Below are 25,747 nucleotides of genomic sequence, written 5' to 3' on the forward strand. Positions count from 1 at the left end.
ACCCATCCGGCGCCCAGTCCGTAAGCAGCAGAGGGACAAAATGTGGACGTGAAGGATTAATTTGGCAGTGCCATCCCGGAAAAATGCCCCCTCGCACACATCCCGGTGGCCCCTGCACCCTCTCTGTTGCCTCTCCGCCCCTGGTGCAATCTCACGTTTCCAAACCCAAGGCCACCCCGGTCCCCGTCCCCTCGCGTCCCCGGGCGCAGCAGGGGCATCCCTGGGGTGCCCTGCTCGGGGGGCCGCTGTCCCCAAAGCCGGGCAGCGGGGCCTGGGCCTGGGGAGCCCCCCGAATCGCCGCCCGAGCCGGGGCCGGCTTCCTCTAGATGTCACCCTCCTCCGCCTTTTCCATCGCTCCGATTTTTTTCCTTCTCCAAGATCCTGCATTTTTTTTTTTTTTTTTTTAAATTCCTTTCTGATCTCTTTCCGGCCATGTGTGATTGCAGTTTCCTCTGGGCGTCCATTTCATCAGCCCGAAATTAAGCGGCGGAGCGGGGCCGCCGGCAGCCAGGGGGGCAGCCCCCCCGCTCCCCCCAAACCTTGCCATCCGCCTCCCGCCCCGGCGAGCGGCACCCCGCTGCGGCCGAGGCCAGGGCGCCCTTGGACCCCCGGCTGTGGGGCTGGGCACGCCGGGGCCGGCTCCCCCCGGCCCGCCGGGCTCCCCGGGGCCGAGCCGGCCCGTCCCGTCCAGCGCCAGCCCCGCGGGGGACGGAGGCGGGGGGACCCCTCGGCGAGGGCGATTTTCGCTTTTCCGCTCCGCAAAGGGGCTTCGCCGCCCCCCTACCCCGCCGCTGCAAAGGGGCTGCCACGATTTTTTTTCTTTTTCCTTTTTTTTCGCCTTCCTCCTCCGGCTCCGATTTGAAAAGCCGTCGCCAACGCTGCCCATCTCCTCCCACCGGCGGGTGCTCGCGGAGCCGGACTCCCCCCCAGCCCATCCCTTCCTCCCCGGCTCCGCCAGGACGCGGCGCGGCCGAGGGGCGGTCGGCACCGGCCCCAGCGGCGGAGGGGAGCCGCGGGGCGCCTTCGGCCCTTCGCTCCGCTGGGGCTCGCGCCCTCATGCGTGACACGGCCCCGGCTCTGCGGCTCCGCCGGGCGATGGCCGCGCGCTGAAGATGTCCGCGTCCAGGCTCAACGGCGTCAATGGGTTTCTGGAGGAGGGCAGGATGGAGGCGGGTGACATGGGCAGGATCCTCCGCTGCCTGGAGATGGGCACCGTCCTCACCTTGTTCTACCAGAAGAAGTCGCAGCGGCCGGAGCGAAGGACCTTCCAGGTGAAGCTGGAGACCCGGCAGATCATCTGGAGCCGCACGCCCGAGAAGGTGGAGGGCGACAGTGAGTATCGGCGGGCGGTGGGATGCCCCCGGCAGCGGGTGCCGTGCCCGGACCGGAGGAGAAAGCTGCCGGAGCGGCTGGGCACGGAGCGACGCTCACGTCCTCCATCCCGGCGCGCTCGGCCGGTGTCTTCCCACGGGGTGTCAGACGGGCTGGGCGGACGCTGCGGTTCTGGCCCAATTTTTATTGCATTAAAATCTGCAACGAGGCGAAGGAGCTGTGGGTGGCGGTGGCACCGTCGGGGGACCCCAGCCGACGGGCAATGCCACGATCAACGCAGCTCCCCGGCCCAAGCAGAGGCCAGGCCATCCCAGCGTGTGCTTTCAGCACAAAATTTAGGCTGCACCTGAGCTGGTGGCTATTCGGCACTGGAGTCCAACAGGAGAGAAGTCCCCACCTCAGCCTGGTCGGAGCATCCACAAAAATCACCCTTCGTTGTGGATTCTCTGGTGTCTAGTAGGCTGCCGGTGCACGCTACCGTTTCTCCCCCAGCCAGGCTTCGGTCGGGGCTCTGCACTGGTTTTTGTGTTTTTGCTAACTATGTAGAAACTTGTTACCTCGAGATTCCTCTCGTATTCAGCTAAAAATAGCCAGCGGGTTAAAAAACGCGAGTGGGGAGGTGACACGGAGCTGCACAAATAAGCCCCACGTGGGCAGGAAACCAGCTCTGAGCCATCTTTTCCCTTGGACAAAGGCAGAACCTGCCCCGGGTTTTTTGGAAGATGGTAGATACAGGTGCCTTTTGCCGGGGGGGGGTTCAACTTCGCGATGTCTTTTAGCAGTCACCCAGAGCATTGCAAAATGTTGCCGCAGGCCCATGGTGCTTCCCCCCCTGCAAGGCACGGGGCAGGCAGCGCTGGGCTGGCGGGGCACACTTTTAACCCAAACTGCCAAAACTGAGCTACGGAAAGGTTTAGGCCTAAATTTTTCAAAGCGCCGCTAATTTTTGCACTGCTGGATGTGCGCGGTGGAGCGAAATCCTGGCACGGTGAAGCCGGGGAGACTTTCGCCCCGGCCTGCAGCTCCTGCGGAGGTGCAGAGAGACCAGCCCGTGAGCCAGAGCTGAAGGTTATCCCGTTTCTTGCGGATTTTTGGCAAAGCAGCGGACCGGGACCGGCAGGCTGCGAGCCGTTGCGAGGCTTTGAGGCTGGGAAGGAGGGTGGTGCGCCCAGATTAGCATCGAGCAGGATCCGCGCTTGCCCGTACCTGCTCGGCGCAGGAGGCAAACTCGCCGTGAACCCTGCGGGGAGGTAGATCCCCACCACCACGCTGCGGCAGAGCTTCGTGCGCCGAGGAGGAGGAGGGAAAGGCGAGGGGAGGAAGGCTGGGGCACCTGCACCCGGCGGGCTTTTTCGGAGAGGCGGTGTCGTGCGTCGAGCTTGGATTTGGGGATGCTGGAAACACGGTCCTGCTGGCACTGGCCGCGTTGGGGATGAGCCCCAGCACTGGCAGCTCTGCAGCCCAGCAGAGCATCTTCTCCAAGCCAAGGGCAACGACTCTCAGAGCCACCAAGGAGCGAGGACACTGGCTGGCCAGTCCCCAACCTGCTGGCTGGGACCCCGCGGCCCTCGCAGGGAGAAAGCTCACGCTCCGCTCACGGAAATAACATATTTCCGGCTCCTTGTTTTTATTTGTGCACGGCTCGGTCAGGGGCTTGGCATTGTTTTCCCCTCCGCCGCGGGCTCACAGCTCACGGCACCCCAGCGCCCTGCCTCAGTTTCCCCAGCGGCACCGCGGAGCATCCCGCCGGTGTCCTCAGGGTCTGGCTTCTCCCACGCAACGGCCCGAATCGCCGTTCGGGACCTAGTGAGCGTCCTCTGAGGTCGTGCAGGAGGGGAAAGAAGGAAAACCTCTCCGGAAATTACATAATCCCTCGATCTCATCCCAAGCCCGCTTTGCCCGGGGCAGGGGGAGTTTTGCCGGGACCGTGAGCTCGCCAACGGGGCATCCCGCCGGGCCTGGCAAAACCCTCCCGTCCCTGCCCCAGGTCTCGCTCCCACCCCGCTGCCCGACCTCCCGCCTGCCCTGGCCGTCTTAAATCCGCCCTTCAAAGCGGTGAGCGGCTCGAGAGGGGATTAACGGGGCGACCGTCAGCGGTGATGTCTCTGTTAGGGGGCCGGCAGGAGCAGGGCCGGGATGCCGGCTCTCCTAGGGAAGCCCCCGTGCTGGCGGAGGCTCATTTCACAGCTCGTTAACGCGGCGATAGGTGCGTGTCCTCGTGCCCGTCCACCCAGAGGGGTCCCTTTCCACCAAACAGCAAGGAGACGCTCCGAAATGCCGGCCGGGGCAGCCGAGGTTAGGAGCTAAGCTAGTAAAGAGCTCAGCCAACGCGTTGTCCTGCATTACCCCCAAAATTAAACTCTTCCCACCCAAAAGGTTCCCAGCCGGGCGCCCTTGGCAGACCCTGTCCCCCAGCAGCCCAGCGTGAGGAGGAAATCTAGTGGCATGCTGAAAACCGCCCAAAAGGGATCTTTGCAAGGAATAAAAAAATAGGGGTGAAGGCAGCGGGGGCAAAGCCAAGGGTGGGATTCGGGTAGTGGCTGCGCGGGTGCTCGGCTGGGACAGGGGAGGCTTTGGCGCACGGCGTAAGCCAAAGCAGGCCTGTTCTCATCTCCCGGCGTGGGGAAAGGGCACAGGAAAACCCTCGCTAAAAATAGAGCCGTTTCCAATCTGTGCTTGGAAAATCTCCTGGGCTGCGGCGGGAGAACGCCTCGGAAAGCCTGGCTCTGTTAGCAGGGCGCAGACTGGCTCCAGAGCCCGGGTTTGGGGTCGTTTCCCTCCCCTGCCCCACTCCTGGCATTTTGGAGAGCCGTTTGCAGCCCACGGTGGGATAAACGCCGCCGGCTGAGCCCCGATGCAGGGGAAGGGTTATTGCGGTTTTGCAATGGCGATGGCGAATTAGGACTTGCACCTCCATCCTCGCTAAGTCTTGACAATTATAGATAGGACCGTTTGGGGAGGGAGAAAACAGAAGTGTGGTTTAATGCCGCTGGATCGGGAGGAAATGTTTCATTTCGGGTCTGAAATTGGCTTTGCGACAGCGCAAAGGAGCCCGCCGGGATGCGGCCCCCGGCATGGGGGGGTCCAAGTGGCATCACCAGAGGGGAAGGGGGCCGAGGAGAAGCTGGGGGGAGGCGGCACGTGTTGCCCGCCGGCCCCTCCGGCTCTGCCCGGGGGCAACACGATTTCCGAGCACGGCAATTCCCTCCTGGCCACTTTGCTTCGCTTTCCTCCTAATGCATGGAGGAAGCGTCCCGGCTCCTTTAGCGCTGCTAAAAGCAGCCAGACCCCTTCGAGCAGCTGGCCCTGCATCACCTCCCCGCACTGCCCACGCGTTTCAAGTGCTCTTTGCAACATGCTCGATGCTCCCTTTGCCTTAGGAGGGAAAAGGGATTTTCGCAGCTGGAGCTGGATTCCGGAGTGTTTTAATAGCTGGGACCCCTGAGACAATGCGGGGAGGAGTTTGGAGACATAGTTCTGACATGATCGCTGCAAATCCGCTGCAGATGTTGTTTCCAGGAAGCCGCCAGCGCGCTGTACCGCGCCGCACGCGCGGAGAGAGGAGGTGCCTTCCCGCTCCGCTCCCTCGCCCGCCGCCCGTCTCCCTGGGCACTTTAGTCCTTGCAGCGCCTGGAGACTTCATCTGAGGCCAGATCCTGGCCGTGGGGATGGTTTTCTTTCCCCAGGTGGGACGTGCGGGCTGGTTGTCCCCCGAGGTACCCCAAGCATCAGCAGCGCATGGGGCATCGGCTTCTCGTCCCTCTCCGGTGCCAGGAGAAGGCTCTGCCTCTATGGGCGGACAGGTTCGGTCATGACCCACCATCCTCCATCCTCCAGAAACTCAGTCAGTCCCAAGTACCTGCCCGTTTGCGCTCGGGACACAGATGCAGGTTTGCAGTAGGGCCCTGGAGCTGCCCCAGCGCGGGGTTACGCGCCGGGTACGGCCACAGCATGGGTGGATTTTGCTTCCCTGTGATTTGTTTCCAAAGGAAAAGTGCACGCGCGGGTGCAAACCCCTCCGTGCATCAGCTCTCTGCGAAGCGATAAAACACCTCTCAGGTTTCTGGAAAGTTGCCATGCGTTCCTGCAGCGAGGGAAGGTTTTATAAAGTCGCCAGTGTTTGCTGGAGCCCTTCCTCCGAGCAAAACCACTCGGCTCCCCATCCTTGCTTGCCGCTCAGCCTGGTTTCTTCCCTATCCCTCGTTTCTCCACGCACTCGGCCTTTCCTTCTCCCACCTACGCCTAGGCAGAAGTCGGTGCCTCGCGACAGGGGAGCGTTTCCAGAGCTGGCAGACGGCCCCGAGCGTCGGCCCCCCGGGAGCAGCCCTGGGCCGCTCCTGCCCCCCTGCGCCCTTCCCCGCCGGCGGCGTAGGAAACCCAGCCGGAGCTTTTCTGGAAAATCTCCGGGAAATGACCCATTTCCTGCATCACAATAAGCCGCGCCGGCTGTCTCTCCCCACCACGCAGGGACGCACGTTCGTTAGCGCGGCCTTGGCGGCACAAAGCCCTTTCCGGCGGTGGGAGCCTTCGGCCCCGGCTCCCTGGAGGACAGAGCTGCACAGGGCTGATGCCCTGTGCAAGGGCGCTATTATTACTAATATTCATAATATTATTATTATTATACTGCCACTGTCCAGCGCAGTGGGATGGGCCTGCTCTGCAAAACCAGCGGCTGGAAATATCCACCAGCGTCGCGGCCCTGAGGAAGAGTCCGGCCCGGAAACCCAGCCCTCCTGCCCCGCCGGCGGGGACTTTATATAGCGAGGATAATGAGAGCGCAGGGCGGGCAGGAAAGCAACGCCCTGCGGTCGAGGCTCCCCGGGCTCGAAATTGCCACCTTTGGGCAGATGTCTTCAATTAAACGATGAGCTCAGACTGCCCTGGAGCAGGATTCGCTTTTGAGTGGAGAAGGCAAGCGAGAGCGCTCAGAGATGTGCTGATGGGACCGTGCAGAGCTCGGACCAAGCACGCTGAGCTTGGCCTATGGCACAGCCACCTGCGTGCAGGGACGCCCTGATGCCAGGCCACGGGGACATGAGTCCCTGGAGGACATGCAGAACCGGTGGTGCCATCATGCAGCCGTAGGCAGTGCCGTGGGGACGCCCCGTCTTGGGGACGCGGCTCCCCAGAGGACACGTGGCACCCATGGTGCCATCATGCACCCATGGGCAGTGCCACAGGGACACCCCGTCCTGGGGACACAGTCCCCTGGAGGACACGTGGCCGTGGCACCTGCAGTGCCATCATGCACCCGTGGGCAGTGCCGCAGGGACACCCCGTGCTGGGGACACGGCTCCCCAGAGGACACGTGGCACCCGTGATGCTGTCGCGCTGGTGGACGTGCTGCTGCAGGGCCGTGGAGACGTTGTGTTGCACTGTTGTGCCGTGCTGTGCTGTGCTGTGCTGGGTCTGTGCGGGCAACTTGGCAGGAGCCTCCCCTGCCCCTTCAGATGGGACCCTCCTTCTTCACCCACAACATCTTTCCCCTTTTTAGTTCCTCTCCTCTCCTCTCCTCTCCCCTCCTCTCCTCTCCCCTGCCTCCCCTACTCTTTCCTTCCCTCCCCTCCCCTCCTCTCTTCTCCTTCCCTCCTTCCTTCATTTTTCTGTTTGTTTCTCTTTCCTTCCTTCTTTCCTTCTTTCTTTCTTTTTCTCTCTCTCCTTCTTTTCCTCCTTTTCCTTTTCCTTTTCCTTTTCCATCTCTTTCTCTCTTTCTCTCTCGTTTTCTCCCTTTCTTTCTCTTCCCTTTCTCCTTGGACTCTGTGCACATGCTGTGGCTTTGCCCTGCACACCCCCCAGGTGCCTGTTCCCCAAACCCGGCTCCATCTGCGCTCCGCTGTTTCCTGCACATCCCACAGCCGCGTGCCAGCAATGGGCCAGCCAGGGGCCTCCGGGGCTGTGGCCGGGGAGGAACAGCCCGACACCAACACTGCCCTGCCCCGTGGGCACCAAACCATCCCATCCCGTGGTTTCTGCACCCCACCGATGTCCCCCTCCAGCCCGTGTGCCGGCCACCCCATTGCCGTCCCCCATCCCAGAGCATCCCCCTTTGCATCCCCTCTACCGGCAGCATCCCGCTTCCCAACAGCGTCGCAGAGCCCCGAGCGCGTGGGTGCCCTGGCACTGCCACAGCCCCCTGTCCCGCTCTCGCCATCCCGGGTGGCAGGGTCGAAGGGGACGGTCCCATGTCCTTCTTTCCCTGCAGTTGACATTCGGGAGATAAAGGAGATCCGCTTGGGGAAGAACTCGCGGGACTTCGAACGCTACCCGGAGGATGCTCGCAAGCTCGACTTCACCATGTGCTTCATCATCCTCTACGGGATGGATTTCAGGCTGCGGACGCTCAGTGTGGCCGGTTCGTGGCTTCTTTCCCACCAGCCTCAGGTTTTCTCATTCATCTCCAGCCCCTGGCCTGGGACATGGCAATGGGAAGAGGCCAGGAGAGGTCCCTGCTTTTGGGGTGTCTCCCCCAGGGCTGGGTTAGCGATACCTGGGATCGGGCATCCCGGCCTTGCCGAGCCCCAGCACAGCTGCTCATCTCTCCCCATCCCAGCCTCACTGCCCTCCTCTTCCTCCTCCAGCTTTCTGTGAGGAAGACATCAACCTGTGGATAACAGGCCTCAATTGGCTGGTGGCGGACACCCAGAAAGCCCAGACCCCGCTGCAGATCGAGAGGTGAGGAGGGACCTGTGACCCCAATGGTGCTGCTCCCTGATGCCCCATACGAGGGTCTAGGGGGATGAACACCCTACGGGGTTTGATGCCCCAGGCCGAGCACCATCTCTTCCTTCCTTCCCCAGGTGGCTGCGGAAACAGTTTGACACCATGGACAGGTCGCGGGAAGGCAGGTGAGCTGAGAGGGACCGCGGGGACCCAAATGCCCCTGTGCCCACAAACTCCACAGCCTACACGTGGCTTTTCCACCAGCACGAGGAGGAGAGCGCATGGTCCATCAATGCACCCCATAAATGCCTCCCTGAGAAATTGAAAAACCCGAAGCAAGTTAATTCAGACTATAAACATGGGGACAGGCTGGCATCACCTCCAGACGGGAGAGGCCGGCGTGGGGCACCTGGATGCACTTCCCCTCCCCAACCCTCCACTCAGGGCTCTCATAGTTGCACCATTCCCATGATAATTACAAGGAAAAAAGGCAAAAATGCTTCCGGGGCAAATTCGACAGTGCCATGACAGTCCAGGGGGATTTTAAGGGAGCAGCTGTGAGGGGTGCGGCAAATTCGACAGTGCCATGACAGTCCAGGGGGATTTTAAGGGAGCAGCTGTGAGGGGTGCTGCAAGCAGAGGTCTCTGCATGCTTGGCAATAGAGCTGGCCCCCTCCCCAAAGCTGGTTTTCTTTTCCCTCAGAATATTTGGGAACTAATTGCTGGTGTTTTGGGGCTGGAGTCGGGGGCCCCAAGCCAGCAACTGGGCTGGCTCCAGCGGGGCGGTGTGTGCTGGGACCCCAGTGCGGAGGCTCTGTGCCGCAGGGTTGCCCAGGTGGTCTTGGCCGGCCTTTGGCCTCACCAGCATCCTCGCCACTTGAAGGGGATCGAGTGGAGGGTGCTGAGCTGGTGAGGCTGGAAAAGTACTGGAGCACAGAGATCAAGGGAGAGTGGGGAGATTGGGGCAGGTGGGGAGGATCAGGGGGCAGGGAAGATTGGAGATTACAGGAGATTGGAGGGTCAGAGGAAATTGGGGAGATTGGGGGAGCCAAGAGAGATCGGGGGCATGAGGGAATTGAGGAAGATTGGCAGGATTGGGGGAGCAGCGTGTTGGGGTGATTGGGGAGATCAGAGGAGATTCAGGGTCAGGGTAGGTCAGGGATTAGAGGAGATCAGGGGACACTGGCAGGATCTGGAGAGATGTGGGATATCATGGGGACTTGGGGAAGATTGAGGACCCCTGAAGGTCCTTTGGGTCTGGCCGATGCTCTGACGGCACCTCACCATCCCACAGCATAACAGTGAAGGACCTGAAGGCCATGCTGCCCCAGGTGAACTACCGCGTGCCCAACATGAGGTTCCTGCGGGACAAGCTCGTGGTAAGGCCCCACGGGTGCCCTGGCCACCCCAGGGAGCATGCGGGGAGCGAGGGCTCGGCGCCTTCACAGGGACACGGAGCGGAAGGCTGGAGCAGGCTCCTGCAGAGCATCCCCACCGCGTCCAGGGATGCAGACCGCTATCCCGCTGCATGCCTCGGTGCATGGCCACCCTCCCACCGCGGCCCCCCGTGCCAGCCGCACTCTGACACACCACCCTCTCTCCCCGGCACCGCAGGAGGTGGAAGCCAGGAACGAGATGACCTTCTCCCACTTCATCCAGTTCTACAAAAACCTGATGTTCGACACGCAGAAGTCGGTAAGAGACGCGGCTGCGGCCCGTCCACCCCCGCGTCCCCAGCTGGTCGCAGCAAGTCCCCAGCCAGCTCACCCCAGGGTCTCCTTTGCCTTGCAGGTCATCGAGCAGCTGGAGCTCTCCTTCCCCTTGCGGTGAGCACCCGGGAGCCCCGCGGCACCTGGGGACCCCTCCGACACCGCGGCCACCCTCTGTGCGGCCGGGCACGAGGGGCCGGGATGGGGGCAGAGCAAAGGGGACGGCAGTGGGCTGGGGGAGTCCGTGCGTAACGAAGTGTCCCCTACGTTGTCTGTCTTGGCCTGGGACAAGGCTGGACGGCAGAGACGAGGGCAGGGTGGCAGACAAGGTCCGTGAGGAGGGATACGAGCAGAGACGTGAGGGAGAAAGGAAGGGGATGTGAGGGGGCTGTGAGATGTGAGGGGGGGATGTGAGTGAGATGTAAGGGGAGATGTGAGGGGGGACGTGAGGGGGGATGTGATGGTGTGGGAGGGGGGATGCGAGGGGGAACATGGAGGGGAAGTGATGGGGGGGACGTGAGGAGGGATATGAGGGGGATGTGAGGGAGGATATGAGGGGGGACGTCAGGGAGGATGTAAGGGGAAATGTGAGAGGGGATGTGAGGGGGGGTTTGAGTGGGGACATGAGGGGGGACATCAGGGGGATGTGAGGGGGATGTGAGAGGGATACGAGGGCGGATGTGGGGGGGATGTGAGGGGGACGTGAGTGGGGACGTCAGGGGGATGTGGGAGGACGTGAGGGGGATGTGAGGGGGGTTGTGAGGGGCAACATCAAGGGGACGTGATGGGTGTAGGGGGGGATGTGAGGAGTGTGTGAGGGGGATTGAGTTGGGGATATGAGGGGGGACATTGGGGGCACGTCAGGGAGATGTGAGTGGGGACATGAGGGGGATGTGAGTGGGAATGTGAAAGGGGATTTGAGTGGGGATGTGAGGGGGAATGTGATGGGGTTGGTAGTGGGGACGTCAGGGGGATGTGACTGGGGATGTGATGTGGATGTGAGGGGGCTGAGATTGGGTACGTGAGGGGGGACGTGAGGGGTGATAGGAGGGGGGATGTGAGGGGGATGTGAGGGGGACGTGGTGGGGCATTTGGCAGAGATATTAGCCCAGATGTTGGGGGGATGTGAGCACAGGTGTTAGGGTGACATGAGGGGATGTTATTCCGGATGAGTGCCAGGGATGCTGGGAGCTGGTGCACTGCCTTTTTCCACATCACCCTTGGAAATGCAGCAGGTTCAGCCCACTTCTTGCATCTTCCAAATCAACCTGGCTGCGATTGGGACTCTTTATTGCTACCCCATGCAAGAGTCTTGGGTGCTCCCAGCCTCCCTGTGCCGTCTCCTCTCCCCAAGCACATTGCGTGCTGCCGTGGAAAGGCAGAGGCGTGTGGCAGGAGAAGGGTGCCTCAGGAATATGAGCCATGGGTTGGTGCAAGCAACTTATTTTTCCCCGGGGAACCTCCCTGACTCCCCTCCTGATGGCTCCTCCGTACCCCAGGAATGTGGACCGGCCAGAGCTGTGCCAGATCTCTCTCTACGACTTCCAGAAGTTCCTCCTGCATGACCAGAAGGTGGGTGCCCATGCAACCCCCCGCCCCCCATGTCCAACATCTCCACAGCACAGTACTGTCCCCAGAGGGGCCACCTCTGCCCAGCTGTGGCTCCTTCCTGCCCACAAGCCTCGCAGCTGCCTGCACCACCAGGCCATGCATCCCAGCACTAAGCGCCCAGCCGCAGCATGTACATACATTCCCAGCGCTTAATCCAAATCTCCCCACCGAGGCCAGGCTATGACTTCTCACACTGTCCCAGGGAACATTTTATTCCTTTCTAATTTGATGCTTTCTTTTCCCAGTTATCAGGCTCTCTCCCAGCCTCCTCCAACAATCCCGTTCCTTTTAGGGAGCTAGCAGCATCTCCAACACCAGTTAGAAAGGAAAACATTTTTTAGTAGAAAACTGAGGTTTGTCTCACTCTGGCATTTCCCCTGGCAAGTGCTGCACACTGGGGGAAGATTGCAGCCAGCACTGGGTCCCCGCTGGGAAAAACGGGCTGGTTTCAACAGGGCAGGGCCGGGGTAGCACTGCTAAGTGCAGAGCAGCCCTGCCTGGAGCCCTGGGGCCAGAGAGATCTGCCAGCACTTGGTGGTGGAGATCTGGCCTCAGGCGGTGGGGTCAGGGCCTGTTAGAGATCCCATTGCATCCTAAGCCTTCCAGATCCCTCAGGGATCCTCCTGGCCCAGCCTTACAGGTCTCTTAGGGATCCTCCTGCTCCCAATCTTGGAGGTACCTTAGAGATCCTTCCTGGCCCCAGCCTTAGAGATCCCTTTGGGATCCTGCTGGTCCCAACCTTAGAGATCCGTTTCAGATCCCTCCTGGCCCAGCCTAAAAGATTCCTCAGAGATCCGTCTGGCTTTAGAGATCCCTTCTGGCCCTGCCTTAGAGATCTCTTAGGGATTCCTCCTGGCCTCAACCTTGGAGAACCCTTGGAGATCCCTCCTGACCTTGGCTTAAGAGATCTGTCAGAGGTTCCTCCTGGCCTTAATCTTGGAGATCCCTGAGGGATTCCTCCCAGACCCAGCCTTGAAGACCCTCCTGGATTCCCTCATGGCCCAGCCACAGAGACCCTGGTGGGATGCCCCTTCCCGGCTGCCACATTGCCCTCAACTCCTCCCAAACCGTGCAGCGCGTTTCTGCCCTAGGAGTCCTGGGCCAGCGACGTGGGCACGGTGCGGGACTACATGTGTGCCTACCTCAAGGACTGTTCCAGCGAGGCGGCGGACCCCTCTTTCCAGCTGGACGAGGTGCGTGGCCCCCTCACTGCAGTGACAGCCCCTGCAGAGATCGCTGACCCCCATGGGCTCTAACCTCTCTGCTTCCTCCCCAGTTCCTCACGTACCTCTTCTCCAAGGAGAACATGGTGATGGACTCAAAATACGAGCGCGTAGTGCCCGAGGAGATGAACCACCCCCTCTCCCAGTACTGGATCTCCTCCTCCCACAACACGTAAGCCAGGGGAAGGGCTCACCTCCGAGACCCCCAGCCTGTCCCCTGGAACCATCCTCCTGGTGCCCAGCATCTGGGGCCCCACAAGCATCCCCTTGCCCCCAGTCCCCCCCGACTGACCTCAGAGCTTGCATGGAGCCTCCCTGCTTTTACCCCTGGCAAAAGCAGCCCGCTGACAGTTCCTCTTGCTCCTCTACAGGTACCTGACAGGGGACCAGTTCTCCAGTGAGTCCTCCCTGGAGGCCTACGCCCGCTGCCTCCGAATGGGCTGCCGCTGCATTGAGCGTGAGTGACCCCATCCCTGCTGGGCATCCCAATTGCTGGGACCCCGTGGCGATGACGAACCCCCCCCCCCCCCCAGCACCCAGCAGCACATCAGACAGACTGTCCCCCAGGCACATCCCGTGGCACTGGGGTGGGGGCGGCCTTCCTGCATCCCCTGGGGGCCCGAACGCATCCTCCATGGTGCATGGAGCAGTGCTTGGAGCATCTGCGTGACCGAAGGGGAGGGCCAGGAGCAAGGCTGGGAGGTGGGGCTGGAAATCGGCACACATTAACCAGGGTGTCCTCCCGCTCAGTGGACTGCTGGGATGGCCCAGATGACCTGCCCATCATCTATCATGGCCACACGCTCACCTCCAAGATCAAGTTCCTGGATGTCCTGCACACCATCAAGGAGCACGCGTTCGTCACCTCTGAGTAAGAGTCCCCAGTCCCTGCACCGGTCTCACTCTGAGCTCCCAGGCTGTGCTCACCCCACAGTGTCCCCAACTCCACACAGGGGAATACTGCACAAATTCCGCTCTACTTCTGCTTCTGCCTGTGGCCCAGCCGACGGCTCCCCATTTGCTCCCTCAGGCTCTGGCTCGGCCCTGCTGGGAGCGTGAGTGAGCTGACACTCTGAGCCACCTTTCCTGCCTGCTTCCTCCAGGTTCCCCATCATCCTCTCCATTGAAGACCACTGCAGCATCGTCCAGCAGAGGAATATGGCCTCCCACTTCAAGAAGGTCTTCGGGGACATGTTGCTTACCAAGCCAGTGGACATCAACGCCGACGAGCTGCCGTCACCCACGCAGCTCAAGAAGAAGATCCTTATCAAGGTGCAGAGCCTAGCACCTCCCTGAAGCTCCTCTTTCCTTGCAGGAGCAGGAGGGGCAAGGACAACCCTGGGCTGAAAGGGATGGGGATTTCCCCAAATCCCTCCATACCCAAATAATAGGATGCGAGAGATCTGTCTGTGCAAGGAGAGACCTGTGGGGCTTGGGAACAGGTGCTCCTGGACCCCTGGGCACATTGTAGGTGGTGGTGATAGCACAGAAGTACACAGGAGATGGGCACCACAATGCAAACAGCCATGGGGGGAACTGCAGGGCTCTACCTTTGTTTCCCAAGCATCGCCTTGAGAGCTGGGAGCTTGGCAAGTGCCGCGGAGTGATAGAGTGACCATCCCCATTGCTGAGCTCCTCTCTCTGGGCTCTTTCCCCAGCACAAGAAACTGGTTGAAGGGAACCTGTACGAGGAGGTCTCCACAGCCAGCTACTCTGAGAACGACATCAGCAACTCCATCAAAAATGGCATCCTCTACCTCGAAGACCCCATTGATCATGTAAGAGGTTTTCTTCCCAAAAGAAAGGGGCAAATGGTCGGGGTGAGTGGGGTGAGTCAGATGGAGCTGCAGGACATGCTGGTGTGGGAGAGCATCGGGGTTTGGAGCAGGCACAGGGCACACGCTCTACTAAGCCATTGCCATTGCATGGGAGATGTGGGGCAGGAATGGGGGGCCTCAAAGCCCCGTGCCTCCATGCCACTCTCGTCCTTGCCCCAGTGATGCTCTTTCTCTCTCCCAGACCTGGAGCCCACATTATTTCGTCCTGACGAGCAACAAGATCTACTACTCGGAGGAGACATCCCGCTACCAGTTCAATGAGGATGAGGAAGAGGTGGAGCAGAAGGAGGTGCATGCCGGGCAGGCGCGCGACCTTCTGGGGGGCATTTGGGGAGCCTGAGGGTCTCCACGGGGAGGGGGAGAGGTTCGCGATGCCCCAGCCGATACCGGCTGCTCTCTGGCCCACGGCTCAGGGGGACGCTAACCCACGGGTGTCTCCGGCGGTTCGCAGGAGTTCAACAACAACGAGCTGCACTTCACGGAGAAGTGGTTCCACGGGAAGCTGGGAGGGGGCCGCGACGGGCGGCAGATCGCCGAGAAACTGCTGCACGAGTACTGCACTGAGACAGGCGGCAAGGACGGCACCTTCCTCGTGCGGGAGAGCGAGACCTTCGTGGGCGACTACACCCTCTCCTTCTGGTAGGAGCCCCAGCCTGGTGGCCCCACCATCCTCTTCCCAGCATGTACCCCACAGACAGTCCCCATCTCTGCCATCTGGGGAGGACGGTGGGCTCAGACCTTGCTCAGGAGTCCGCCAGTCTGATTGTCCCTCTGGGTGATCAGAGTCTGCCTTCCAGCTAATTCCCAGTTCAGAAGCAGAAATTATGACCAGTAAGAGGTCTTGGGTCAAACGCTGGTTTTTTGCACGGCATGCAGCACCTTGCACAGCAGTGCCCTGACCTGGATTGGACCCAAGAGCTGCACAACACATGCCTAATACTGATCCTTGTAAATAATGTTTGGATTACTGCCATCTCCCCTCATTAGAGAGGGGCAGGCTCTGGCCTGCAGAAGGTAGAGATGTGAGATGATGCGATGGTGCAGACACCCAGCTCAGCGGGAGCTCTGGGCACGCAGCACCACCCCAGCCCATTGAATGGCTGCCGGGGATGCTCTCAGCCCTGCCCTCGAAGCATCTTAACCCCAGACCACCTCCTGTCTTTGCTCTAGACCAATCTACCTCCTGCGGGCTTCTCCCTGCTGTCCAAGCACTCGCAGCGTCCAGACCCCAGCCCTCCCCGTTGCAGTACCTGCATGGGATCAGGAGGGGATGTGGGGGGATGCCCTGAGACCTGGGATGTGGGTGTAGGGACCAGCCAGTCCCTGTGGCTTCCCTTATTGCACCCCAGCACTGTTCACTACCGCCTTCTTCCCCTCCCGGCAGGAGATCCAACCGCGTCCAGCACTGCCGGATCCACTCGCGGCAGGAAGCCGGCACCACCAAATTCTACCTGACAGACAACCTGGTCTTCGACAGCCTCTACAGCCTCATCTGCCACTACCGGGAGGTGCCACTCCGCTGCAACGAGTTCGAGATGCGCCTCACTGACCCCGTGCCCCAGCCCAATGCCCACGAGAGCAAAGAGTGAGGATGCTCCCTTGCCCCGTCCTCCCAGTCCCCTGGCCCCGCCGCCATCCTCCTGCTTCATCACTTCTCCTTTCCTTCTCTCCCTGTGCCTGGCTCCGGCATTGCCCCGTGGCAGAGCCGATGTTGGGAGAGGAATGCTCTCCTGGGCGTAGGGATGGTGGCATCAGCCTACTACCTTCTTGCTCTCCCCTGTCCAGGTGGTACCACGCCAACCTGACGCGCCTGCAGGCCGAGCACATGCTGATGAGGGTCCCGCGGGATGGAGCTTTCCTGGTGCGCAAGCGCAGCGAACCCAACTCCTATGCCATCTCCTTCCGGTGAGTGCGGCCTCCCCAGCATCCTGAGACTGCATGGGCTGTTCCCAGGCACTCACGCTGCAAGCTGAGCCGAGAACTGCCAGGCTCGTGTCTCCTGTGACTCAGCACCAGGAGATCAGGATGTCCTCTGTGCCCGTGCAGATGTTCAGCCCTGCCAGGGGGGTCTTTCCCTGCTCTCCTGAGCCAGCCCCAGCACGTTGTTGCAGCAGGGATTTGCTCTAGATCAGGAGGGAGGACTGGTGTCGTTGCTCCCAGGATGTCCCATGGGTCGCTTGGCACGACAAGTCGAGGCTGCGGGAGGCACAGGGCTGTCAGGGGAGGGACCCCCCAGCTTCAGTGGTGATAAAGGTGCATCTCCACGGTGGTCAGCCACATTCCCTGCAACCTGCTGCCATCCCAGTGGCATCCTGCATTAATTTACTGCTGGAGCAGGGCTGGCAGCGAGGACAGGGCTATTTTGTCACCTCCCACTCTAGCCCAGACCTCCCCCATCACTGAGCCAGAGTCCCACACCACCCCTCACATCCCCCCCGGCTCTCTTGGCACCAGGGCGGAGGGGAAGATCAAGCACTGCCGCATCCAGCAGGAAGGTCGGCTCTTCATGCTGGGCAGCTCGGCCGAGTTCGAGAGCCTCGTGGACCTCGTGAGCTACTACGAGAAGCACCCGCTCTACCGCAAGATGAAGCTGCGCTACCCCATCAACGAGGAGACCTTGGAGAAGATGGGTACCACCGTGAGTGTTCCCGGCAGCAGGGATGGCAGCTCCAGGCTTCAGCAGGGCTGTGCAAACTGTTAGAGCAAGCTGGATGAATCTGTGCAGCACAGACACTGTGCCGCAGGCAATCCGACCCCGTCACGAGCTTCCTCGGGATGGGAAGGTCTCTGCTCCAGCCTCCTTCAGGGCTCCCAGCCCTCCACCTCGGAGCAGGGCTGTTGCCCATGCTGCACCGGGGCAGCCATGTCAAGGCTTGGAAAACTCCGGGATGGAGATCTGGGGACCCACCCCTGGGCTGCAGCTTCCTCCTGGCAAAGGAGATTTGCTGCAAGTCCAACCCAACCTGGCCAAGCTGCAGTCTGCAGCCATTGCTCCAGGTTATATCGTCTGCCCCAACCACAAAGAGTTTGGCTCCGTCATCTTTGTAATTCCCCTCCAATTATTTGGAAAGGGCTAATAGCTGCCCCTCAGCTGGATGCAGCAGCATCCCCTTGTAGTCCCCTGCCCATCCTGGCAACCGAGCGGCCAGGTGACCCCACTCCGGCATCTCTTCTTGCAGGAGCTGGACTATGGAGCCCTGTACGAGGTGCGGACCCCTCACTTCTACGTGGAGGCCAACAAGATGCCAATGGCCAGGGTAAGAGGCTGGACCAGCATCCCCGGGAGGTACAGAGCAGTGGGACATGGCAATTCTGGCACTGGGGCTGGAGCTCCATGGCATCCCCTTAACTCATGGGCCTGAAAAGCTGCGGCGTTTCACTGCTTTGCCACAGCATCTTTCTTTCTTTGGGACCCCATGTGGCACAAAGCTGTTTGGCCTAATCCATACCCTCTGCCCAGCGCAGACTGGATAAATCCCTGAGCAACCTGCGCTGGTCTCAGAGCTGACCTGCTTTGAGCAGGACATTGAACTAAAGCCCTCCCAAGGTCCCTTCCAACCTGAATTATCCTGTGATCACATGATCCTACAATCCTATGCTGCTGTACTTTCAACTTCTCTTTGCAGCAGACCAGCTCTCAGGCTAAGACCAAATACGGGAAGGTTTAACCCAAAGAGTTTTTTTCCAGGAATTTCTCAAAATAAATCCCTTTAGTGCAACAAGAGAAACCATTCGGGAACTTCAAAGTAGAAACTACTTTGCATTGGTGCAGCCGAACGTGTTAACCACAGGGTCAGTACCCAGCAGTGATGGTGGCTAGAGGCACAGCAGATACATGGGGCTTCCCAGAGCAGCCCACGTGGCCCTGCCATGCGGCTCTCCCTGAGGACACTACACGGGAATGCAGGAACTCCCACCCTTCACCCCATCCAACATCTCACTGTTGGCATGGGCTATTTTGGGGCAGCATTTGGATCAAGGAACAGTAACCCTGGGTAGTGAGGGTACCCACGTGCAAATGTCAGGGCTCGAGGAACCAGGCTCAGCAGGGAGCACTGCCACCAGCCCTGGGCAGCGTCCCCAAGCCAGGGACCCCTGAGGGACAAGCAGTGACGCCCATGTTTCTCTCCCCTGTGGCCCAGTGCACAGTGAAGGCCCTCTATGACTACAAAGCCCAGCGGGAGGACGAGCTGTCGTTCTGCAAGCAGGCCATCATCCACAATGTGGACAAGCAGGATGGCGGATGGTAAGCACAGTCCCCGCAGCCCAGTGCCATCACAGCGTGGCTTGTTTGCAAGCCCAGGGCTGGTAGGATCCTCCCGGCATGGGGTTTTGCTGGTTACCGAGCGGGCACAGGTATCAGGTAGCCCCTCACGTTCCCCACCAGATGTGCTGGAAGCAGAGCAGAGATGCTGCTGCGGGATGGGGCCAGTGCTGCCATTTGCAGGATGCCTTGGGCTGCAGCTGGGAGATGGAGAAGTCCACCCTGAGCTGCACCAGGGCAAAAGCTCCGGGATAGCAGCTCCAACGGGGTTCCCTCGCCGAAACCCACCGGGGCGCGGGGGCTTTGGGTGCTGTCCCACGCCACAGCAGCTGCATGGGTGGTGGGTGTTACTGCAACAGGTTTTAACCGCCTCCTTTTCTGTCCCTCCCCTCTCCAAATGTTCCCTGACATTGCATGCAGTGTTAACACCCCCGTCTCCCCTGAATCAGTCCGCTTGCCTTGATCCTCTCACCCCTTCTAGGTGGCGGGGGGACTACGGAGGCAAGAAGCAGCTGTGGTTCCCGGCCAACTACGTGGAGGAGATCGTGAACACGCAGGCGCAGGAGCAGGATGAAGCTGTGAGTGGGATGTCCCTGTGCTGGAGTCGTGTATGCTCGAGTGCGGATCCTTGTCCAGCGCCCGGGGATGGTCCTGCCTCTGGACACAGAGCAGAGCCCGCAGAGAGGCTCAGCCCTCGTCCATAAGGGCTGTCGTGTTCGAATGGGGAGAGGGTGTTTTCTTGGCTTTTGCTGAGACTTGGCAGAGCCAGGGGAGGCTTTGGGGTTAGGGAGGCTGCCAAAGCGAGCGGGACAAACCAGCTGGCAATGGGCTCCAAGCAACGACCTTTCAGCGCTCCCTCTTCCTTCCTCTCTCGCAGTCGTCGGAAAACAGCCCCCTGGGGAACTTCCTGAAGGGCTTCATCGACGTGCCGTCCTGCCACGTAGGTGAGTGTCCCTGCTGCGTCCCCACGGAGGGTGCAGGAGTGCTCAGGGAAAGCTAAAGGTCAGTGCAGTGACCTGAGGCTCTTGAAATCGCCGCACATCTGGGTCCAGCCAGCTGCAGAGCTGCTGTTGACCTGCTCTCTGGTGGATACCATCAGCTCCCAGGTGGCAGATGCTCTGGCCGAGCTGGACGAAGGCCGCAGCCAGGGAAGGGCTGAATGTCACTGTCCTTGCTGCTGCTGGGGGGCGGGAAGCAGCCTCACGCTCAGCAGGGGAAACACAGGGCTGAATTTGGAAGGATTCAGCCAAAGCGACCCATTCTGCAAAGTCTAAATGGTTTAGGTTCAGCTGGGGGGATATTTAGCCCCTGCAAGACAAGACAGCTCAAAGGAAAAACGCATTTCAACACAAAAAGCTGAAACTCTTAATTATCAAAACAGCAGAACAGATCATTTCTGGTTGCTACTTCAATTTCCAGAGATTTTTCAGCGATTGAGTTTAGGGGGAAGTTCGGATCCCCTTGCCCAAATTGTATTTCTTGGTGATTTCCAGTTTCAGGGGGGAACAGCCTGCCAGTTGCTGGCGGGGGGTCCCAGGCAGGGCATGCTGGCAGTTGCGGGCACTCGGTCTCTGCTGTGCCTTGCGTTGCAGGCGGCATTGCGGCAGGCGAGACCAGGTTTGCACACCCCACCCTGCACCCTCAGTGAAGATTTTTGCCCCTGGCAAATGCCTGCGCCCATCCGGCACCCCCAAAGCCCGGCTGCAGGGCTAGAGCAGGCGAGAGGGGCCGAGGCAGGCGTCAGCCGGGGTGCAGGGGGTGCACCCGGGAACCCGCGGTCCCCAGCATGCTCCTATCCCGTGCTTTGCTGTGGGCCAAGCAGGACCGCTGAGGTTTCGTTTGCTCCACAGAGCCATCCGTTGGGAATCTCTTCAAGTAAAGCCCCCTCTGATGTCCTTATAGTTATCTCCAAAGACGGGAGGAGCTCCAAACCATTTGTCTTCACCATCCATTCCCAGCAGATGTCCCACGCAGCCCAGTCACTGGACGTGGCCGCAGACACCCAAGAGGAGCTCAGCGAGTGGGTGGCCAAGATCCGGGAGGCCACACAGAACGCCGATGCCAGGGTGAGGGGCGCTGCGGGCCGGGCAACACTCCAGGTACCGCAGGACCTGGAGCGGCTGAGCATCACTGGCAGGGAGGAAGGAGGTTCAGCCCTCCCACGGGAGCATGAACCCGGCAGCCCACATCCCCACACCCTGCCGAGTTGGCCATGGTTGCGGCAAGGGGTCAAATCTTGGGTGTGCAGCTGATTAACACTGCCTTGCCTTTTGGAGCAGCCCTTCTAACTTTTGCCAAGCAGGACGGGATCCTGAGCACTGGTCCTTGATGTCTCTGCATGCAAAATAAGGGTTGCATTTTGGTGGATGCTCCCGCGCCACCATCTGTAGAGCATCCCCGCAGTGGGGACCTGGGGGGAGACTGGGACACACCAGGGCAGTAGTTCTAGCTCCTGCTTTCCCATGTGCAGATGCAAGAGGGGAAGATCATGGAGCGGAGGAAGAAGATTGCGCTGGAGCTCTCCGAGCTCGTCGTTTATTGCCGCCCAGTGCCGTTCGATGAAGACAGTAAGAGATGGGGTGTGATGGTATCATCAGGGAAAGCTGGGCAGACAGGGAACTGAGCAGTCGCAGGGGGCTGTGGGGCATCCCCTTTTGGCCCCTGCCCCACCACTGCCCCCACATGCCCTTGGGGCAGAGGTTGCGGAGCCTCAGGCCGCTGGCCCAGCCCAAGAGCCCCACAGCCTCGCACTGACAGCCGCCCTTTGCGCTTTCAGAGATCGGCACAGACAAGGCATGCTACCGGGACATGTCCTCCTTCCCGGAGACCAAAGCAGAGAAGTACGCCAACCGCAGCAAGGGCAAGAAGTTCCTGCAGTACAACCGGCGCCAGCTCAGTCGCATCTACCCCAAAGGCCAGCGCTTGGATTCCTCCAACTACGACCCGCTGCCCATGTGGATCTGCGGCAGCCAGCTTGTGGCCCTCAACTTCCAGACCCCTGGTAAGTCCTGCTCCTGGGGTGGCTGGTGGGCTCACTCCTGCAGGTCACCCCATTTCCCCCATCCCCATTCCTGGTGGCTCTCCCCCCCGGTCCCACTGCTGGATGCAGCTTGGATGCTCTATCCAACCCTCGTCTCCATCCGGACGGGGACATCCTCACTCAATGAGCTTGGATGCTTCATGCGATACCCAGCTGCATCCCTTCTCCTACCTGGGGTCGGGGGCTTTCTGTGGGGGTGTTGCCCAGGGCAGGACCTTCTTCCCAGGGACCTCAGGGGAACCCTGAGCCCCATGGCTCAGAGCTGCTCTGTCCCTGCGGTTGTCAGACAAGCCGATGCAGCTGAACCAGGCACTATTCATGCTCGGAGGCCGCAGCGGCTATGTCCTGCAGCCCGACATCATGAGGGATGAGACGTTTGACCCCTTCGACAAGAACAGCCTGAAGATCGTGGAGCCCATCACCGTGCAGCTGCAGGCAAGTGGGGGCCAGTGGAGCGGGGGAGGGCAAGCAGAGAAGAATGGCGACTCACCAGCACCCCGAAGTGTTCACCATTGGTACCATGCTGATGGGGGGCTTTCTTCTTCTTTAGTCTTGGGTCCGTTGGGGTGATTTTAGATGCTTCAGCCTCACATTTGCTAGTGGGATATGCTCTGATCTTTGCCATTGCTCCACGGGATTTGTTATACCGTGACCTTTTAGGTCTCTTGGTTCTTCTCCGCATGCAGCATTGCATGGAGCTGAGCAAAACCTGAGCAAGACCAAGGTGGAGAATAAAATAGCTAAAACAAGCTCAGAACCACATTACCCCAGTTTTGGGTAATTTTGCTGTTACAGCTAGGATAGGCTAGTCCATAGTCATCTGACCCTTGAACAAGTCATGGAGAAAACAAGTTTCATAAGTAGTTTTGCAGACATGGCTAAAATCAAGCTAAAATTGGTCCAAATTGATATATAGGCCTGAGAAGGCCTGGTGAGGCTTATTAGGCCATAAGGAATTGAGCCATAGGGCTGCTCCGGGAGCCCTTCCTAGCCTGCAGGGCCAGGGCAGCTGCACCTCAGCCTCCTCCTCCTCCTCTTCATCCTCCCGCAGATTCTTGGCGCCCGGCACCTGCCCAAGAACGGGAGGAGCATCGTGTGCCCCTTCGTGGAGGTGGAGGTGTGCGGCTCCGAGTACGACAACAGCAAGAACAAGACGGACGTTGTAGGTGAGGGTCCGTGCAGGCGGTGCACCCAGCGGGTCCTTTCATCCTGGGACCAGACAGGGAGGTGGCAGGGTCCCCTCACGCCTTGGCGCTGGTAACCACTGGGATATCCAGAGAGCTCTACGTGCCTTTTGGGGTCCCAGCTTGGAAATGTGGTTTGACGGGGCTGGAGTTTCCAGAGGACAGAGGGGGAAAGGCGTCTCCCACTAAAGACAAGCAGCCAGGGGAGCACAGGTCGCATGCCACCCCCATGGACACCCACGGTGCCATGCCAGTGCCACACCGGTGCTGTGCCGTGCACCGCTCAGGCATCCAGCCCAGCTCCGTGCTCTGATCCCTGCCCGCTCTGTCCTCACCCACCAGCCGACAACGGTTTCAACCCCGTGTGGCTCTTCAAGCAGTTTGTCTTCGACATCAACAACCCCGAGTTCGCCTTCCTCCGTTTCGTGGTGTACGAGGAGGACATGTTCAGCGACCCTAACTTTCTGGCACAAGCCACCTTCCCCGTCAAGGGCCTCAAAACAGGTACGCTACCTCCATCCCTCCTGGGTGTCCGCCTGAAATTCAGCCCTTTGGGGACCAGCTTTGGGGATGGTGATGTGCTCGTGGCCTGCAGCAATGGCCATGCCGGAGGGGATGGGACCATGTCACAACTGCAATGTCATGTCCAGGCTATCGGTCGGTGCCACTGAAGAACAGCTACACGGAGGACCTGGAGCTCGCTGCCCTCCTCATCCACATTGAGATCATCAACGCCAAGGTGGGTGCCCCATGGGGACCCGTCTGTGCCCCACAGCATCTCCCAGACTCCCCACACCCCCTCTGCTCCCTCCAGCTTGACCCAGAGCTTCCTGTGCGACACAGTGTCCCACCTCATGCCTCAGTTTCCCCTCTTGGAGGGGGAGAGTGGGGCCCCGGGCGCCCGCGCCAGCCCCACGAGCCTCGTGTCCATGTGTTGGAGCAGGAGGAAGATGAGGAGAACCTGTACTCCTCCATCCAGCAGCTGCGCGACCGCGCCAGCGAGCTCTCCAGCCAGGTCTCCAGCTACGAGCGCACCAACAACTGCGACTCCCGCTACCAGCAGCGCCTCGACGAGCTGCGGGCGGCCCAGGAGCGTCTCATGGAGCTCACCGAAGTGCGCAACCGCAAGTGAGTCCCCCGCCCCGTGCCGGCCCCGGGGTTTGCCCTTGCCCTCAACCCCCAGTTTGGCCCCCACAATGGGCAGAGAAGTCGCTAATGCCACTTCTCCACCCCATGCCAGGTTGATGGAGAAGAAGAAGAGGGATCGGCAGATGGTCAGCAAGCGCAACTGAGCCAGCTGGGGCTCTCCAGGCCCCGCGGCCAGGGTGTCTGGCCTGCACGAGCCCTGGCCGGTGCCACCAGCTGGATATGGACATACCCTTGCCTGTCACCCGTGTCCCCCCCCAAGCCCAGAGCTGGTGCGGGCCAGGACTCAGACCACAGGGACACCCCCCCTGCCACCTCCTCTCCTGCCACGAAGGCCTGGCGAGAGGGTGGGATGGCCGGACCCGGCGCCCCCCGAGCCGCACTCGCGCCGGCCCAGCTCCAGCCACCATCGACACAACCTGGTGCTCAAGGGTGCCGGCACCGCTAGGTCCCGGGGCCGGATGATACCAGCGAAGGGGGGTCGAAAACCTCCAGTTTGGGGAGAAGAGGGGGCTTTGCGTAGGTCTATGATGTTTCTCTGTCACCGCACCGGGCAGGGATGGAGGCACGGCAGCGAGGCAGGTGGAGGGAGCTCCTCTCGCCTCGCTCCCTGGCAGGGCCAGGCGGGGACATCCCCGCACGCCCCGCTGCCGCCCCTGCCCCTCTTCGCTCATCCCTGCGACGGCAAAGACGCCCCCAGCCCCAGCTTCCCCCCACCGCAGGCTGGGGCAGCTGGTGGGTAACGCCAGCCCCCCAACCCGATGGAGAAACTGAGACACCCAAAAAGTCTCCTGGTGCAAAACCGGCCCAGGAAGGTGCAGGCCCGGCCACCCCGCGTCCTGCACCCTCCTTCCCCACTATAAATACCTGTATTTTCTTTCTTTTATTCCATGTGTACATACGGCGCGTGGAGGGGTCTGTTACCAGCCGCAGTATTAGGGCACGGGGGGACCCCAAGATGTCCTGAGGTGCCCCCGGCTAAACCACAAGGGAATGGGGAGCGGGCGATGGGGGCATCCTGCGGGGAGGTGACCGGGGTGCCCTGAGCGGGCACGGGGCAAATTTGGGTGATGAGGCAGCCCCCATCTCCGGGGGCTTTGGAGGCTGAGGGACAGGGACGTCCCCGAGGTCACGCCATGGGGCAGCGTCAGAGCCAGGGCCCTAGGGACAGGGCCGGATCCTGACAGCGCCCCGCTCCCTAAAGGTAAGTCCAGCTCTTTCGGCCCAAGGAGCCGGGGGTGTTTCTTAGGCGATTGCCGCCGGCCATCGTCCCCTCCGGGGAAGTCACGTCTGGCCGGACACCAGCCTGGGTCCCCAGCGCTGTGACACTGCCGGGAGGGACCCAGGGTGTCTCCGTGGGCCGGATCCAGCCTAGGGATAACCATGCAAGTGAGCAGAGGTTGTGCAGAGGGCAAGGACCAGGCGGGCCGGTGGCATCTCGGGGTGTCCCCCGAGGTGAGGGCGCCCCGTCGGGGGGATCCGTGTATTCTTTGTATGAAAATAAATCTATTTAGCCAATATTTATACCCCGGCGCCTTGGTCTGCTTCCCCTGAGCTCACGGCACCGCTTTGTCCCCAGCGCTGGGCTCGAAGCTCAGCCGTGGGAGATGTCCCCAGGCCAGATGATGTCCCCAGGCCGGTGGCTCATGGACTGGCTAATCCCAGTCCCCTGACCTGGCCTGTCACCCTCGTCAGCACTGTCAATGCCACCGGGTCCACCTGCCACCACGGCGGAGTAAC

The 25,747-nt window shown here is 60.8% G+C and overlaps 1 protein-coding gene across 2 annotated transcripts; it reads left to right on the forward strand.

Annotated features, from left to right (window-relative positions):
* Nucleotides 1–407: 407 nt before the first annotated feature.
* LOC112991307 (1-phosphatidylinositol 4,5-bisphosphate phosphodiesterase gamma-1-like) lies at nt 408–25,531 on the forward strand. 2 transcript variants are annotated; one of them, XM_026113698.2, is made up of 32 exons: nt 408–1,332; nt 7,535–7,684; nt 7,911–8,004; nt 8,130–8,177; nt 9,287–9,371; nt 9,607–9,687; nt 9,784–9,818; nt 11,201–11,273; nt 12,404–12,505; nt 12,589–12,707; nt 12,907–12,992; nt 13,286–13,406; nt 13,639–13,807; nt 14,194–14,313; nt 14,555–14,662; nt 14,825–15,012; nt 15,758–15,958; nt 16,159–16,278; nt 16,828–17,011; nt 17,553–17,630; nt 18,516–18,619; nt 19,119–19,215; nt 19,515–19,581; nt 20,540–20,703; nt 21,108–21,204; nt 21,414–21,638; nt 21,964–22,112; nt 22,729–22,843; nt 23,204–23,365; nt 23,512–23,600; nt 23,805–23,989; nt 24,102–25,531. In XM_026113698.2, the coding sequence occupies exons 1-32, from the start codon at nt 1,113–1,115 to the stop codon at nt 24,151–24,153; spliced, it is 3,888 nt and encodes a 1,295-aa protein (XP_025969483.1). In that variant the 5' UTR covers nt 408–1,112; the 3' UTR covers nt 24,154–25,531. The 2 variants fall into 2 exon arrangements, with proteins under 2 accessions (XP_025969483.1, XP_064364016.1); XM_064507946.1 differs by lacking the exons at nt 22,729–22,843; nt 23,204–23,365; nt 23,512–23,600; nt 23,805–23,989; nt 24,102–25,531 and adding an exon at nt 20,488–20,512 and having other exon boundaries at nt 20,599–20,703; nt 21,964–22,106.
* Nucleotides 25,532–25,747: the final 216 nt, after the last annotated feature.

The sequence above is a fragment of the Dromaius novaehollandiae genome, chromosome 2 (genome assembly GCF_036370855.1).
Source record: "Dromaius novaehollandiae isolate bDroNov1 chromosome 2, bDroNov1.hap1, whole genome shotgun sequence".
In the NCBI taxonomy this organism is placed as follows: Eukaryota; Metazoa; Chordata; class Aves; order Casuariiformes; family Dromaiidae; genus Dromaius; species Dromaius novaehollandiae.